Source organism: Porites lutea, chromosome 9 (genome assembly GCF_958299795.1).
Source record: "Porites lutea chromosome 9, jaPorLute2.1, whole genome shotgun sequence".
Classification (NCBI taxonomy): Eukaryota; Metazoa; Cnidaria; class Anthozoa; order Scleractinia; family Poritidae; genus Porites; species Porites lutea.
In genome coordinates this window covers 8,903,184-8,921,169 of record NC_133209.1, presented here as the reverse complement: position 1 = coordinate 8,921,169, position 17,986 = coordinate 8,903,184, and the positions used below count along the sequence as shown (strand labels likewise).

Below are 17,986 nucleotides of genomic sequence, written 5' to 3'. Positions count from 1 at the left end.
AATAAAACTCCTCTTTGTTCTTACAAATACTGCTGCAATTGTTGTAACGCGTTTGAACGAGTCGATTGTACAGGGTCCTCTTCAGGCTCGGAGTCGGACCAGTCTAACGGCAACCACGGGAGGGGAAAGGGACGCTCTAATTGTTCGTCCAACCATTGCCAACGTTGACGCCGAATCGATTCCATCCGTTGCTCGTACTTTTTTGATTGCAAGGCTTTCCACCCCTCTTCGCCCAAGACTCGCTTTTTCTCTGCTTGCAACGCCCGTCGCCGTTCATTGAGCCGATGTTTGTAGGCCTCGTAGGTCCCCTCTTCCTTCATTTTCGCCATCCAGTTTTTTTGGGCTTGCGCGTTCCTCCGTTTCACCTCATTACGCCGCTCCTCGGACATGGCATAGTAGCGCTTCATCCCATACTCTACTTTTTTGGCTTTGAAGGCCTCGTATTCCCCGTTGGCTTTCATGCGTGCCATGCGCTCGTGGTAGCGTCGACGGTTGAGGGCCTTTGTATTCTCGATCCCATTGACAGCCGCATACTGTCGCTGTCGATACAGTTTTTGTTGAATCCTATTTTTCTCGGGGTCCCGCTTTTTTCGGCTCGATGTGGGTGTATCCATGCTCTAATTCCAGCAAACGGGCAGCACACACGTCTGCCAAGGCCCGTAACTTTCGGAATGGACTCTCTCTGGTCTGTCTCTCTCTGGCACGACGGTCCCGCTGTTGCTGTGCAATCTGTTCGCGGTGACGGTGGTAGTAGTCACGGTTCAGCAAGCGTACATAGGCTGCGTTTTTGGTTCTGTAGCGCAGACAGGCCAGTCGGTTGGCTTCTCGGGCTTGCGCTTCCTGTTCGGGTGTCGGAGCGGGTTTAGGCGGTTTGGGTGGTTTCAACTTTTTCTTGGCCGCCCGCCGTTCACGTTTCTGCTGCAACAATCTCTCTTTGTTCTTTACGTACCACGCGTGTTTCAACTCTCTCGTTTTCTCAGGATCTTTGTTGGGCATCTCGAACGCACACTGACGTCTGTTCTGGACGATGGACTTTATCTAGGGTTCAATCCACCAATCACGGATCTCGGTCCAGGCCTAGAGGAGATGGAAGGACTCTGTACCCATGGGGGGGACCACCCCTGATCTTCCTCTTGTCAATCAAACCCCCTCACCTGACTCTCACCTGAGCTGGGTCCACCAATCCCAGCGCAGGAGAGATCACGTGAGAAGGTCTATAAAAGTCCACGTCCAGCGCGGGAAATTTCAAATTGGTTGCCGCTGTCATGGCGGAGGCGTATCCTTTCAGTGACGATGACGAAGGGGATGGTCTGTTGGACCGCGCTTATGATCGTTGGGAACAGTTGGGAGGGGCTGCCGCCCGTGGCCCTCTCTTTCAATTCAGTATGCAACCCATTGGTCGACGACGCCGCTGGCGTGATGTGGTGGAGCGGGCGCAATTCAATGCGCAATTACGGCAATTGCGGGATCCTGTCCCTGGAGACAATATTGGTATGGCGTTGACCGAAGCACTCCATCAAGCCATTGAAACAGAACTGGGCCGCGAGTCACCCATGCTTACCAAACAGTCAATTTTACCGTGGGGGAGTTTTTACAACGCATGGCTCGTTTGGATGAAATGTTAGCGACGTTAGCCGGCAAGTTGAACAGCAATGAAGCCTTCAACCCCGATCGCGGTTTCCAAGTGGATGTGGTGTTTGTCTCTATGCCTGGACCAGGGTCTGGTCGACATAAACAACGCAATGTGGGACGTCTATGCCTGGATCGAGACAACAAGAAAAAGAAATGTATCATTCCTATTCGAAACAGAGATGCCTTATGCTGTGCTCGCGCTATCGTCACCATGCGAGCCCATTGCCATAAAGATCAAGGCGTGGACGGGTTTCGCGACTGGAACAATCTCAGACGTGGTCTTCCTGTGCAGTTACGACAAGCCCAAGCCCTCCATCAGCAAGCGGGAGTCGCGGAGGGTCCCTGTGGTTTACCCGAGCTGCGTCAATTTCAACAGACGTTAGGGCCTCAATATCAATTGCTGGTGATGACCCGGATGAAACCCTTTTTTCTGATCTTTAAAGGCCCTGATGCCCCTCATCCGATTCGTTTATTGAAATCCAATGATCATTTTGATGGCTGCACGTCTTTTCCTGCGTTTGTCAATCGCTCCTATTATTGCCTGGACTGTGAACGAGGGTTCAACAACAACGATCGGACCCATCACACCTGTCAAGGCAGACGCTGCAAAGCGTGCGGTCGCTTTGACTGTTCAGATTATGTGCGTGGCACCCGCCCCACGGAGTATTGCCCCTTATGTCACCGCAAGTTTTACGGCGACCATTGCATTCGTCATCATGTGGTCAGCAAGCAATGTCAATCCATCAAAACCTGTCTCAAATGTCAGGCCCAGTACACCGTCCTCCCTAACCAACGTCACCAGTGCGGGTATGCCAAGTGTCCCGTCTCTCAGGAATGGGTGTCCATCCAATACCACAAGTGTTACATTCAACCCGTGGCAGGGAATGAGGAAGAAGAACCAACCGAGGAGGGGGGAGGTAGCATGGTGGCGCCACCCCCTCCCCTGTTTGTTTACGCCGATTTTGAAGCCATGCGGAATGCGGAAGGCGTGTTTGTAGCCAATTTGTTGTGTTATTCGTCCAGTGAAGAAACGACCATTCATGTGTTGGACGGGGAGGACTGTGCCCTACAATTTTTGCGTGATTTGGATGATCTCACGGTTCTCCCGGACGCAGAGGGTGAACGGACCATTCTCGTGGTGTTTCACAATTTGAAAGGCTTTGACGGCATGTTTATTTTGCACGAACTGTACCAGCAACAACGTGAAGTGGTGGATCAACTGACGGTGGGCGCCAAAGTGTTGTCTTTCAGGAGCGGAGCTGTCAAATTCATTGACTCGCTGTGTTTCTTGCCCATGCCACTCGCCTCCTTTCCCAGCACCTTCAATTTGACCGAATTAAAGAAGGGCTTCTTTCCTCATTTGTTCAATACCCCGGATCATCAACAGTATGTGGGCCGCATCCCCGATTTGGAATTTTACGATCCCGAGGGCATGATGGTCAAAAAGAAAGACGAACTGACCCGTTGGCATGCCGACCAAGTCCGTCGTAACATGCGTTTTGATTTCCGTCAAGAAATGATCGAGTACTGCAAATCGGATGTGGCGCTGTTGAAAGCGGGGTGTGAAGCCTTTAAGCAAGAATTTGAACGGCAGGCTGGCTTCAATCCCATGGCCAAGTGTATCACCATCGCCAGTGCCTGCAATCTCTATTGGCGCAAGCATCATTTGACCCCCGATACTATAGCCGTCGAACCACTAAGGGGTTGGCGAGGCGCCCAAGTCAATCAATCCCTCAAGGCCCTACAATGGCTGTACTACCAAGAACATCTTATTCCTAAGGAGGGGGCCAGTGCTGACCGCATTCGACATGTCCGGAATGGGGGCGAGCAGTTTGTCCGGACCCTCGTGAACAGTTATTTTGTGGATGGGTACGATCCTCTGATCCGAACCGTCTACGAATTTCATGGGTGTCTCTATCATGGCTGTCCCACCTGTTTTCCCATGAGAAACGCCAAACATTATGCCACACCGGATCGAACCGTGGAGGAACTCTATCAGGCCACGCTCTCCAAACGTATGGCTCTGCTCCGAGCAAGTTACACAGTGATCGAAATGTGGGAATGTGACTGGGACCGACTGGTGGACACGGATGAAGCCGTCCAACGTTTCCTGAATTCGTTTGATCTGGTGGCTCCCCTGGAACCCCGTGACGCCTTTTTTGGGGGTCGCACCGGTGCGGTGGCTCTCCATGCCGTGGCTGAAGAGGGGGAGGAAATACGCTATGTGGATGTGACCTCCTTGTACCCGTGGGTGAATAAGAACTGCCCTTACCCTATTGGTCATCCCAAGATCATCACCCAACCCGCCGACCAGTCCCTGGAGTCCTATTTTGGTATTGCTACGGTGGATATTCTTCCACCGGCTGGCCTATTCCACCCCGTCTTGCCTGTACGCTGTGGCCAAAAGCTCACCTTTCCTCTCTGCCGTGCCTGTGTCCAGACAGAGCAAGCCCAACCCATGTTGACCCGAACCCAGTATTGCCCTCATTCGGATGCGGATCGCACACTACGCGGGACCTGGTGCACCCCCGAGCTGGTCAAAGCCGTGGTAAAAGGGTACACCCTCATCAAGATCCACGAAGTCTGGCATTTTCCCCCCGAGCAACGCCAAACGGGTCTTTTCGCTGATTACGTCAATACTTGGCTCAAACTCAAACAAGAATCCGCGGGGTGGCCCAGTTGGTGTCAGACCCTCGAGCAGAAACGAGAGTACATTCTTCGTTACCAGGAACGGGAGGGGATCCGACTGGACATTGCCAGCATTGCCAAAAATCCCGGTCGCAAGGCCACGGCCAAGCTCATGCTGAACAGCTTCTGGGGCAAGTTTGGGGAGCGCATGAACAAACCCACCACCGTCACCGTTCAAAACCCCGCCCATTTGTTCAGCCTGATCTCCGATGCGGCTCTCGATCTCAGTACCCTCCGTCTCTGTACCGACGACATCTTGGAGGCCGTTTACACCAGTGTCCAAGACAATGCCGTCAAAGGCACCAAGACCAATATCTTCGTGGCGGCGTTCACCACGTGTCATGCTCGGCTCAAGCTCTACGAGTCCCTCGACACCCTTCAACAGCAAGTGCTCTACTATGATACCGACAGTGTGGTGTACAAGTGGCGTCCAGGTCAACCCAGTATTGCCACCGGGGATTTTCTGGGCGATATGACGGATGAATTGGACGGAGACGTCATCACTGAGTTTGTTTCGGGGGGCGCCAAGAATTATGGGTACACGACTCGCGCAGGTAAAGTGGTGTGCAAGGTCCGCGGTTTCACGTTGAATGTTCGGGGGTCCGCCATTCTTAATTTTCACACCATGAAAGAGAACATTCTCTCGGAACTAGACTCGCCTCAGGACGCTCGCCGGAATTTGAACATTGTCACTCCTTATCATTTCACACGGGATCTAGAGAAGAAACAAATTCAAGTGGTTCCGCGCGTGAAGCAGTATGGGTTGGTGTTTGACAAGCGCGTCATCGATGTGACCACTCGATCCAGCTATCCCTATGGCTACGAGAGGATTGGGGATGAACTTGATCTGCTATTAGATTTGTAAGAAATAAAAAAAGGGCGTGACGTCACTAGGACCTCACACACGTCCCACTTGTCACCAGGCTTTACGCGGTACGTTCAATAAAACTATGTGAAGCATGTGGATCCACCTCTTGTGTGTGCGTGTTCTTTACCCCATGGGGTCACGTGAACAAAATGACCATATTTGGGAGCTTGTGACGTCAATTTGGTCACGTGGGCTAAATGCTCGATTCTGATTGGTTCTCCCAAAATTTTGCTTCGCTCTGATTGGTTAGTCCTTATTGTAGCCTCTATGACTACTCTGCGGGCCCAGAAAATTAATTAAATATTAGAATAGCTAAAATACATAATCACAAAATTCAAAGCAACACGAGATAGGCTGGGCAAGACTATGACACTTATTACAGTTAAGACAGACAGACTTCAAATGCGGGGATTTTCACAGTCGTAATTACTTAATGGCGGTTTTGTAATACTCTACCATTGCCTGTTTAAAATCATTCACGGCGTTCATGTGCAGGTTCAGTTCATCAGCAACAAAGTTCCAGACGCGTATGCATCTGATGATATCGGACTTTTGATTTAAGATGCTGTCTCACATTTAGTAGGCTCTACAAATTTTGTTTACCACTTTCCCGAACTCCAAAACCGACTGGCTACATTAAAGATTGAGGATTCAACCGGTTTACATTGCTAGCAGAGTAGCTTCGCTCTTTCCAAGAAACGTCGCTTACCTCGGAAAGATCCACGCGACTCTGCTAGAATTGAATCAACAGTTTTGAAGATAACATGATTTGACCTTTCCACCATTTTCACAATCATTTTCCCTTAATACACCTTGTTTACCGCCCGAAATTTTGCATAACCAATTACAATGACTTCAATTTATCTTGGGACGAATATAAAAACTCAAGGGAGATTAGTTGAAAATTGAAGAATGTAAAAAAAAAAAAAAAGAAAGAAAGAAAGAAAGAAAAATGGGCTGGTTTTTGACTGAACTCTGACCAGCTTTTATTCTTAGGTTCTGATTTGATTATTTGATTTGGGGATTTCATTCGAGAAACGGGTCACTTGTCTATCTGTTGTGCAATGCAGAACTGACGTTTATAAAGTAAACCTTGCTTAAGGATTAGGGGAGGGGCATTTTAATTACTCTTCGCTTCTCCCTTCCTTCCTCCCCCTACACCCTCCCGAAATGCCTGATGCTCAGTCTCAGTAACGCCCTGAAATACGCGCAACTTCCAAATATTAAGTGCCACACCAACAAAGAGCTTATAAGTTCCGTGGCATAATCATAGTTTTTTTTTTTTTTTTTTTTGGAAACTGACGGTCCTTTATTTTAATGAATTTTACCATAAGCGGTATTTCCTTTACACTAAGAGTTCGTGACGTTAATGTAACTTGAAGAGGTGACATGGAGGTGCCGGTCAACAGCCAGGAGGAAAGCTTTAACGTCAATTGTAGGTAAAAGAATATTCATGTTTTCCTTGGCCAAATTTTAAAGGATCAAGTTTTACTGGCACCTTTCCCACAATCTTCTGTCTTCGAGTGAAGCCCTGCTAAAGGAAACGATTGTGAAGCTGCAGAAATGAAGTCTTTAAACTCGCCAAAATCTCATCGACTCCTTGATTTTGTTCCGTCAATTAGGCCATCATTCCTTTCTGTCATATTAGTTTTCGTTGGCGGGTGTCTCTGGGTGAAGAATGAAACAACAAACGAGCGAGTGATCGCACTGGAATCCCGTATTAATTACTTGCCCTGCTTGTTTAATGGATGACTCGTTCGTCGACAAAAGTTACGCCAAAAGATCTTTACAAGAAGATGCGGACACATTTTTCAGGAGGGATCTCCCATACCTCAGGTAAAATGCTAGGGCCTTATGTCTTGAATGAAGTAAGCAAGTATTAGGTAAATGTTACTTATAGGTAGCTAAGTTGAATGATATTGCATTGTTTTTTGTTTCTTATTAGTTTAGCATAAGGCCACTCATATTTGCAAAAAGAACACTGTACAATGATATTGATTTTCTTAGAGCCTTTGTTTACAGACAAACCTCTTTAATAAGGAGAGGTTAGACTGTATAGAAATTGCTTTCCTTCTTTTTCTCTCGGCGATTAAATTTTCCCCTTCTTCTTCCCTTTCAAAAGCCTTCCATGCAGGTAAGGTCTAGCAGGAAACTAGGTTTACTTTAACAGAAGCAAACCCTTTGGGTTATATTACAAGACATGAATTTGGACTGATGACAAGACAAAAGGTCATTAATTGCGTGATACTATGAATTGAAAGGAACTAATAATAGCTCAGGATAAACTGTAGGATGAAGTTAGATCCACAAATCCAAACATACAAACAAAAACAGCATGCCCAGTAAGAGAGGTAGCAATGAAGCGCAAAAATTCCCAGGAAATTCCACTGAAGAAACAGGAGAAGAAGGAAAAGGATCGATAGTCGCTCGGCGGACTAAGGGACAGGTGCTGGTGTCTCTCTCCTATAAATAGTTCAATCAATAGAAACAGTCAGATAAAATGGAGATTCGAAAATAAAAATAATAGGGAAAAGAAAAGAAACGGTTATTAACCACCCTGTCTGTGCTGAACTGGCCTAATGTAGTACTAACCCATTGGTATAACGACAGACCCCCTAATGCGAAAAACTTGATACATTAATTTTTATAATTTCTATAACAACATTTTTACCGCAGCCGTGCCGTTGTCAAAAATGGTATTTACAACAACCATCCGACCAAGAAACCGAAGGCAAGTATTAAACGACACTTCAAATAGTATCACAGTAAATGACGTAAGAGAAGAAATCGCAAAACAGCTTGAGAAACTTATGCCACTCAAGTACTGTAAGTCAAGTGAAAAGATATGCCCCGCAGGTCCCCCCGGATTTCCTGGTCCAACAGGGGCAATGGGACCACGTGACAGGAGGGGACAAAAGGGAAAGAAAGGGCCTCAAGGTTCCATGGGACCACCTGGAAAATCCGGAAAAACAGGAATGACGGGTCCTGCGGGACCGAGAGGAGAAAAGGGAGACAAAGGAGAGCCTGGGCCAAAAGGCATGCCGGGACCACCTGGAAGGCCTGGGAAATCGATATCTGCACCACAAGTAATGTTGTCAGCGGAAGAACAGACCAGGGATGAAGGAGGAAATACGACTTTTTACTGCACAGTTGGCGGAAATCCTCCCCCTGCGGTCGAATGGCGTCTCATGGATAGAAAGCTTATGCCAGGAGCAAAGTATTTGATTAAAGTGGAAGAGTTAATAGTGAAGAATCTGAACTACAGCGATGCTGGGCAGTACACGTGTCAGGCCAGGAACATTCTTGGATCGTCTGGGGCCACTGGTAACTTGTCTATTAGAGGTAAGAGCTTCTTAGACATAACAATTGACGCCTGTAAAGGGCAAGGATTATATCACACTCAAAGTTGAGATTTTACTGGTCACCTTATTTATTGTTGCTTTAATTCAGTCTTTTGTTTTGTGTGTGTTGCTTTTGTTTGTTTGTTTACCTTTTTGTCTGGCTGTCAACTTCTACAAACAGTATGCCGCTAATATTAATACTTATAAGTATCTACAATTATTTACTTATTAAAATATGACAACTTATGAAATTAGTACCACCTTTTAGAATTGATGCTTCTTCGTCCCAAACCTCGCAGTGGTTTCTATTCAGATTTTCGTTGTTATAAATCGCTTGTTTATCGTTTTCTGTCAGGTCTTCCAATTTTCACAAACGTTCCACCATCACTCGCTACACCAGTAGAGCGCACTAATTTTCAAGTAGTTTGTCAAGCTGAAGGTTTCCCTCGTCCTGTCATCAACTGGAGTAGCCTGAGAATGCCTTTGCCAGCTGGAAAAACTGAAGTAAATCAAGGGACACTAATCATTAAGAATTTGATTCCTGCTGACAGCGGTTTGTACGAGTGCATTGCAACGAACACAATGGGGACAAAGAAGGCCACAATCAACGTGGCAGTTCAACAACTAAAGCTAGGTATGTGTGCGTGTGTTTTTTGTTATTGTTGTTTTTGCTTTTTTTTTACAGGGGCACCCAACGAGAGCATAGTTTAAAATCGCTTAAATATAGCACTGTTGAACCCAGTTTTAGCATTTAAAAGGTAGATATAGGCATGTTTTTATCCCCTAAAAATTTTTCATCTGTTCGGATTTCCTAGCTGAAAGTCTTGTGATCCGAGAATTATAGGGATCAAAACTTATCTTTTCGAAAATTTCAGTCAAAAAAAAGGCTCCCGAAAATTCAAGGTGACTTTTTTAGGGTAAAAATCCGTTAAACATGAACAATTATACCATTTTTTAGATGTTCGAAAATCCTAGGTCGGAAGGCCACGCAAGCAAGAAATTTTACAATAAATGTTCCGAAAATTCTAGATCTCAAATCGTCTTCCGAACAGATATTTTCCAAAAATTGACGTTGGGTGTCCCTGTTTTTCCTTATCAGAGAGTCCTTCTGGTAACTGCAGTACCCTTAGATGTTCTCATTTATGTGTGAGCTTTTAAGCCGAACTTTCTGGCTCTGATCTATTCATTAACCTGAAATAATATATTTTTCTATCTCATTTTACCGGTGAACAAATAAATTAAATCAAATTAAAATCCACTGAAGTTTTTTTATGCTGCTTTGCAGAGTGTTTTGAAAAGCAAATCGATCCTTTTCTTGGATTGTAAGTCTTTGCGCTTAGAAAGAATGTATGGGTGTGTGTGTTTTTTAATTGAAATGATTTTTTTAAATCGAAATGAACAGGAGCTTATGAAATGAAATGACTTGTAAATATTGCTTTGACTGATTTTTTTTTTTTCTTCTTCTTCAGCGAAATTAATTGTAAATGGGTTTTAATAGTTAGTATAAAATTAATGACAAATGAGAGTATTTGTTGTTGGGAAAGAAAATTCCCAGCTATGAGAAAAGTGTGATGGAATGAGGGCCTGCCTGTCAATTTATCTCTGTTATATCCCTCTCGTTCTTGTATAGTATTTATGACGTTAAAAAGCCAACATAATTCATATTGACGTTAGCGGTCGTTTGTTATCATGCCTCACCCCATGAAAAGGCATCCGGATTCCGGAATCTGACAAATTTTTGCTTGTCACATCCGAAATCCAGGAACTGATTTTTGCTTTTGGATTCCGAATTCGTGTACATTGAAATACGGAAAACAGCTCTAGGAATCCGGAATCCATCTAACGACTGGATTTCGGAATCCAAGTTCCACTGACATCGTCCGGAACCCAGTACCGGGAATCTAGAATTAATCCAAGACTGTCTTGTATTCCCTTACATGGTGCGAAGATTTAATGCTGGTCGATATTTATTCAGATTTAGAAGACTCCTTTATCGTGGGAAACAGCAGCAATTATTTGAGGACTTTGAGAGGCTGGCTATCCTCTATAGCACGAAGTGCGAATTCTGCCTGGAAACTTTGCTGGCGTGCATCTGTTGACGGATGGGCTGCAAGAACATTTCACTCACGATGTGATGGCAAGGGACCGACTGTAACCATAATAAGAGTCGGGAGATATATCTTTGGAGGATATACCAGTGTATCATGGGGTAAGCTAACATGATTGCAAAAAGACATAATTTTACTACTTACGGTTACCAGCGGTTACCAACGTGGGTCAGTGTTTCGTCTTGAGGGCTTTGCACAGGTTACCCAACCACTCGTCTGTCTTCACATTCTGTTTTCCAAGCTTTAATTGTTTTTTTTTCTGTGACGGTATTTAAAATGGAAATTATTAGTAAGTCTGTGTTAACGTGGTTAAAATAGTAGCAATTGTTTTTTGTTAGTTTGTTTGTTTGTTGTTGTTGTTGTTTTTTTTTTTTGCGCAATATCAGAAATGCAGTAAGTATTAGCAGTTTTACATCAGGCTTGTAATTTTTTTATATCCTGCAGCATGGATGCAAATTCAGAGTAGCTGACTGATGGTGAACAATTTGATTTGATATTTTGTTTACCTTTAGTCAGCTACTTAATTTGATTCCATCTTGCAAGCTACGTGCGACTAAATGTTTGCAACGGACGATAGCTTTGTATCAGTACCAACTGTTTATCCTATTCCCATTTTGCTCAAAAATCTTGGACAATATGTGTGATCGAAATCAGGGATTCTTTTTATTTCTCGGGACATGAGCAACCTCCTTTATGATTACGACTCTGTACTTTACAATGTGAGTGAATAAATATTCTGCTAAGGACTCCGTCTATTTGGTTTTTGCTTGATCGTAACGGTCTGCGCTTTTCATTACACATGGGAAATCCAGAAACCCAAGCGCAGTATGATTGTTCTCTTTTTTTTTAATCTTCTTCTTGTAGTGAGTCTCAGATCTCAGTTTAGTTTAGTGTATCTCTGTCAGTTTGTATTTTTTGCGTCAGTTCTTCATTTCTTGGTAAGATGAATAAGTAGATTAATCGCTCTGTGGTCTAAAGGCGTTTATATTCCCTCCTTGCATTTCTTTTCTGAGAACAACCATGAACCTTGACCAGTTTTTTCTCGTCCATTGGCAAATGAAGACCTGTCGTGAAAGCTAACGCAGAAACTTCATTTCACAGTTTCAAGGGTTTATTCCAAATAGGAAAAGTTCACTGCCAAAGGTACACACGAAATCTAAACCCAACTAACTAAAAAAATTCAGATAACATGCTTAAAAACAAGGTATTGAAATTGATCCCTTAATGATATACATTCCGATCACTACCACGATAATTAAGTGTCCATCTTAATTGTCACGCAATGTTATAATCTCACACAGACCTCTTTTTCTTAACGATCATGGGATCCTATACGTCTGAAAATAATTGCAGTGGTCAATGAAGGCCCAAAAGTACTGGACACATGTACAACATTAATGGGCTTGCCTGACTTAGCTTCTTATGGCTCCCCTTTTTTACCGGAACCTATGTTTCTCTTCGGATGTGCGTTGTGTAACACTTCAACTTACTGCATGTTAACCTTATGACTGAGTTGCGTAAATTACGCTCTGCGCGGGGAATTTCCATTACTCCATAGACTCTTACAATATATTTTTACATACGCATTGTTTTGGCTACCCAGAGTTTGTCTTTCTCTTAAAAAGCAGATTCCCTATTATACTATTTCGTTTTCTTGAAGGAAACGTTTGCTGGAACCAAAGTTCTTATGCGATGAATGTTCCGTTAACCTTTATAATTTTTTTGCGAAGGTAACAACACTTTTCCTTAAATGAAAACGCACTTCCCTTTTATCAAATTCATAGGCATTGGAGCTTAACCTGCTCAAAAACTCTGCATTGTTGTGCATCGTAAAGGATCAGTTAAACTATTCTCCCCTCCTCTCCATTCACTTTTAACAAGAAGAAAACGAAAAGCTTCAAAAAAGTGAAACTGGTATATCGTAAAAGCCTGCAAAGCATTATCTTGCTAGATTTTTGAGAACGTACCGAACAAACTAAAATCGTCGTTTTTATCCCCAAAAGCTAGGTAGCAGTTATTCTTTCTTCTTTCACTTTCCATAAAAGTAACAAACACGCTTTGCGCATTTTTTGTTTGAACGTTTAATTTCAACTAACGTGGGTTCCATGTGCTAAAAGCTCAAAATGTTTAACGCTTAATTTTGACATGTTCCACCGAACGGATTTTGGCGGATTTTTAGTATGTTGCTAGATGGGCCACCCTTACTTAAAAGGCGTTGAAAACAATTCTGTTGCAATTAGTTTGATGTTGAGCCTCAAAAATGCCTAGACTGACTGGACTATCAGGCCAATTGTGATGAACGGATTATTTTTTAAAAGTTTTGGGAAGCCTTTAGATACAATTTCTGTACCAAACGTTTGTACTTTTAAGGCCTGTTAAAGGGCGATAATTAGTTTTACTATAATGTGCCCTTCTACATTCTAAATTTTCTTGCTAACATTATATAATTATGTACACGTAGTTTAAACAACCTCCTGCTAATTTATTGTACAAATAAAGTATTATCTATAGAATGGAGTAAAAAAATACGAATAAAATACAAACACTTTTAAGGCGATGGAGCCTGCTACATCAACTATTTGTACTTTGATAAGAAAAACTGAATTAAAAAGTTCATGACTTAGTTCAAACGAGAACTTCAAACCTGGTGGCAATTTAGTGTGTAAACTGCGTTTGAGTGAATTTACCATTTATTTTAATTGTACATCCGTCTGTTAATTTGTTCAGTTAAAATATGATGAATATAAATATTTTCTGGAATAAAGAGTGTTTTTTTGTAGATCAATTAATTGAACTTCTTTCCGACAGATTTTTGCTCAAACAACCGTCGTCTGATAAGTGCTTTTTGTTTGTTTGTTTGTTTTTTTGTTAATTTGGTTTTAAAATGTTTGTACTTGTCCTACAAATACAAATGGAACATGTCAGACTCAAACTCGTTTCAAATTAGAAAATTTGTTTCCAGGTTTGTCTTCAGAGTCAATGCACTTGACGGGTGAAATAATTTCTAAAGTGAGTATCAGAACAAACGGCGCTAATTACATTTGGTTCCATCTTTAATTTCTCTCTGATAGATTCCAGCAGTGGGTACCAGTACGACTCTAAAGCTTTTTGTTTTCACTGGTGAACAAACCAGGATGGGCACCTGTTAAACTGCCTCAGACAGGGAAATATAGTTCAAACAGAGATTCAATACACTGTGACTCATCGTATGGCCCTATATTCGGGGGAGGATGTGACATTCTCATTTCCAACTACGCGTCATCCAATAGCAAGTCTTACAGCCGCCTTGGCCATACTTACAGCCCACCGAGCGGGTACAGCTACGACAGCACATTCGCCCGAACAGGGGACTTTTGGCGGGAAATCGCAGCGGTCGGACGTGTATTCATCGTGTCTGCCTAACATTGCCAAAGATGACCCCTCTCTGGCACCTACTCCTATGAAAATACACTATCTGGCTCCCTGACGATGTAATCTACCTTCTTCAATGTAAATGCCTCCCAGAAAGAATAAAAGAGGTGATCGTGGCTCAACCGAAGACGAACCAAGAAATCCGAAGAAATCCAACATGGCGGCCGAGGAAAACATTGATGTTGAAGAACCGATTGAAGCGGGCAAGGAACAAGAAGAGCCTAGCCTTCTTGAAATCAAGGCTCTACTGGTCGACATACAAATCCAAATAGCTGCAGTTCTTAGCGAAAATCGAACGCTGAAGAAGGAAATCGAAGAATTAAAAGAATCTGCCAACTTCTACGAGAAGGAGCTTAAAGATTTGAAAGAGTCCTTGCAAAAGACCAAGGACGAATACAAAGAATTAAAACACATGCTAGCCTCAACAAGGAACGAGCTTAAAACAACAAAGGAGAATCTAGGAAAGCAAAAAGAAGAATCCGATCGACTGTGGGAACACCATGATGATTTGGAACAATACACTCGAAAGAACTCGCTGGAAATCCATGGAATTCCAGAAGATGCGTATCCCAGTACGGAGGCCGCGGTCATCAAGGTTGCTGAAGCCCTAAATATCACCATAGAGCCTGAAGAAATAGAGATTTCACACAAGCTGAATCGGGGCAAATCCATTATAGTGAAATTTTGCAATCATAAAGTGAAATCGAAACTTTACAAAGAACGCACCAAACTAAAGGATGTCAAAATCAAAGATCTATTTCCCAGCTACCCTTCAAATGCACAGGAACGACAACGTATTTTTATAAACGAGAACCTCACGGCTTATAGGCGTAGAATCATGAAAGAAGCGAACAAGAGAAGACAAGAGGGTACTCTACTCAGTGTTTGGTCTTTGGATGGTAAGATTTTTGTTAAGACATCACCCTATGGCTCCCCTGTTAGAATTTTTTCCGAAGAGGACTTAGATCAATTATAAACTGAACAGGCAAAATAATCTACGTTAAGTCTGGAGAGGGACGTCTTATCAACCATTCAAATTTCTCGCTGCCAAAGTAATTTAATTTTACTAACTACAAATTTGTCTATGCTCTGTTCTTTGTTTTTGCGCTACTCTTTTTTATTTATTCAAAGTGTTATTTTGTTTAATTTACCTTTTGTGATCATTTGCTTCAGTCTAATATTATATGCACGTTTTAGTCTTCATTATTTGTTTAAAATATCGAGTACCTTTTGCATCAATCATTTTACACCTAATAGAAAGAATGCAAATCCTTTATTGAGGCGCACATGTTTTTTTCCCGTCGAGACAACGTTTATTACAAAAGACTTGAACAAATCGTGACTTTGAAAATAACTTCATTGAATGTCAGGGGACTTAGGGATGACGCTAAAAGAAGAGAAGTATTTAATTGGCTTCGCGCCAAAAGGCCATCAATATGCATGCTCCAAGAAGTACACTGTATAGAAAAAACAAATCACTTGTGGAAAGCAGAATGGGGCTATCAAGCTTACTTCACCTCTTTTGAAAGCAACAAAGCAGGGGTATGTATTCTTTTTAACAATAATTTTAACCTTCAGCTCCAAAGACTTTACACCGACCCTGCAGGGAGATTTATTATCTGTGACTTAAAAGCTAACGAAAAGCTTTTGACCCTCGCTAACATCTATGCTCCCAACGAGGATAAACCTTCATTCTTTCAAAACTTTTACGATCATCTTTTAAATTTTAATTGTGAAGACATAATAATTGGCGGTGACTTCAACCTTGTTCTTAACATCGAAAATGACAAAAAAGGTGGCATTGCCAAAACTCACCAAAATAGCTTGAAGACCGTTCAAGAAATTTCAGAGAACCTAGATCTTCTCGATGTCTGGAGAATTCACAATCCAGATGACAAAAGGTACACTTGGAGACAACGACAACCTAAGGAAAAACAGAAATTCTTCTTCCAGAAAGAAATTTCAGATGGCAAACAAACAAAGTAAAATCTTTAGGCGTTTGGTTTACGACAGACCCTGAAAACACTGTACTTCTAAATTATAAGGAAAAACTGGAAAAAATTAACAATATTCTAAGCAACTGGAAATACCGTAGATTAACCTTAAGTGGGAAGATCACTGTTCTGAAAAGCTTAGTAGCTTCTCAAATTGTGTACGTCTTGGCACCCTTGTGCACAAACAAAAAAATAATTAGCGAGATTAACAAGCTCTTTTACTTGTTCCTTTGGAACGGAAAGGGCGATAAAATAAAGCGAGATATTATGATTAACAATTACCCAGCAGGTGGCCTCAAAATGATTGACATACTATCTTTCAATAAAGCGCTAAAAACCACTTGGATAAAAAAGTACCTGGATACAGATAATCAGGGTAAATGGAAACTTTTTCTAGATCTTGAACTGAAAAAGTTTGAGTGTACCCTACCGTTCACAAGCAACCTTAATAAGATAGACATAGCTAATATCTTCAAAACGCAAGACAGTTTCTTAAAGGAAATTCTCCTAATCTGGTCAGAAATCAATTTTGAAGAGAGGATAACATCAGAGAGCCAGCTTTCAGAACAAGGCATATGGTACAACTCACTTGTAAGGATTAACGACAGCCCTATTTTCTTTAAAGAATGGTATCGTAAAGGCATCACAAAAGTTAAGCACTTAAGGAACAGAGAAGGAAAATTCCTCACTCCACCAGAACTTTTAAACAAATACGACATCAAGGTCCAACCCTTGGCATACTGTGGAATAATTTCTGCTCTTAAAAAGCTATGCAACACATTCAACCAAGGTGACCACACAAACGAAGGTAATAGTTACGAAAGCTTTTCGACAAAACTAATGAAAGCCCAAAAAGCAAGCAAGTTGGTGTATGACAAATTAATTACAAAGAAAAGTGCCCCCCCTACTACAAGCCAGCAAAAATGGAATCAAGACTGCAACTTAGGTCAAAACGAAATAACGTGGGGTGCGACCTACCAGCTAGCTCATAAAATCACAAAAAGCATAAAACTCAGGGAATTTCAATTTAAATTGCTGCACAGAAGAATACCAACAAACGCTTTCTTAACTAAGATAAGAGTAAAAGAAAACTCCAACTGCTCCTTTTGTAAAAAAGAACCAGAAAAACTCGTACACCTTTTCTGGTCCTGCCCCAAAACGGCGCTCTTCTGGGAGAGCATCATAACGCGATTAAAACTTTGCCAAATTATTCCCGATAGTTACTCTGCAGACATGACTGTTTCACTAGGCCTGAGATCAGACTCTTCTAAACTTCAACGCCAGATCAACTTTTGTTTTCTTATTGCCAGGCACTATATCTGGCTCTGCAAAACAAAAGAAGCTATACCTCTATTGCAAGGATTTCTCAAACACCTAAAGACAATTTACAACATACAAGCACAAGCAGAAGCAAACAATGTTCTGCCCAAACAATGGTCATTCCTACACGACATCACGTAGAAACTATCGTTTCTACCATGGCGCTATTCCCAACGCCCCCTGATATTCTCTATGTCTTTCATCCGTAGCTTATCCTGCCTCAATAACGCCAACTATCCTTAAATAAGTTTCTTCTGATGCAACTGTGTACTTGAAGCATACGAAATGTAATAATGTTTGAAAACAGTAGTATTGTTAGCAATGTAAGCAATAAGTATTGTCAGTATTGTAAGTATGGTATGAATGTTGTAAATAATGTAAGCAGTGTAAGCAGTGTTCAATATTGTAATTATTGGGTTAAGTAAAGCAAATAAAAAAAAAAAAAAAAAAAAAAAAAAAAAAAAAAAAAAAAAAAAAAAAAAAAAAAAAAAAAAAAAAAACATTCGCCCGAACATTCCTGGCAGGATCGTACTGGTTCACACCAGACGAAGTAGAAACTTTTTACGAAACAAACAAGAAATAATAATTAACAATGGGCCACATGCACTTTGATATTAGTATTCC

General features: G+C 42.2%; 1 protein-coding gene and 1 pseudogene across 1 annotated transcript; both read left to right on the top strand.

Moving 5' to 3' along the window:
* Positions 1–7,875: 7,875 nt before the first annotated feature.
* LOC140948846 (peroxidasin homolog) lies at positions 7,876–9,240 on the top strand. The gene is made up of 3 exons (XM_073398116.1): positions 7,876–8,530; positions 8,885–9,163; positions 9,215–9,240. The coding sequence occupies exons 1-3, from the start codon at positions 7,882–7,884 to the stop codon at positions 9,238–9,240; spliced, it is 954 nt and encodes a 317-aa protein (XP_073254217.1). The 5' UTR covers positions 7,876–7,881.
* Positions 9,241–10,482: 1,242 nt separating this feature from the next.
* Positions 10,483–17,945, top strand: LOC140948844 (uncharacterized; annotated as a pseudogene).
* Positions 17,946–17,986: the final 41 nt, after the last annotated feature.

Coding starts and splice junctions, on each gene's coding strand:
- LOC140948846 (XM_073398116.1), top strand. CDS start 7,882: ATGGTATTTACAACAACCATCCGACCAAGAAACCGAAGGCAAGTATTA. Junction 8,531..8,884: donor TGGTAACTTGTCTATTAGAG/GTAAGAGCTTCT, acceptor GTTTTCTGTCAG/GTCTTCCAATTTTCACAAAC. Junction 9,164..9,214: donor AGTTCAACAACTAAAGCTAG/GTATGTGTGCGT, acceptor TTTTTTTTACAG/GGGCACCCAACGAGAGCATA.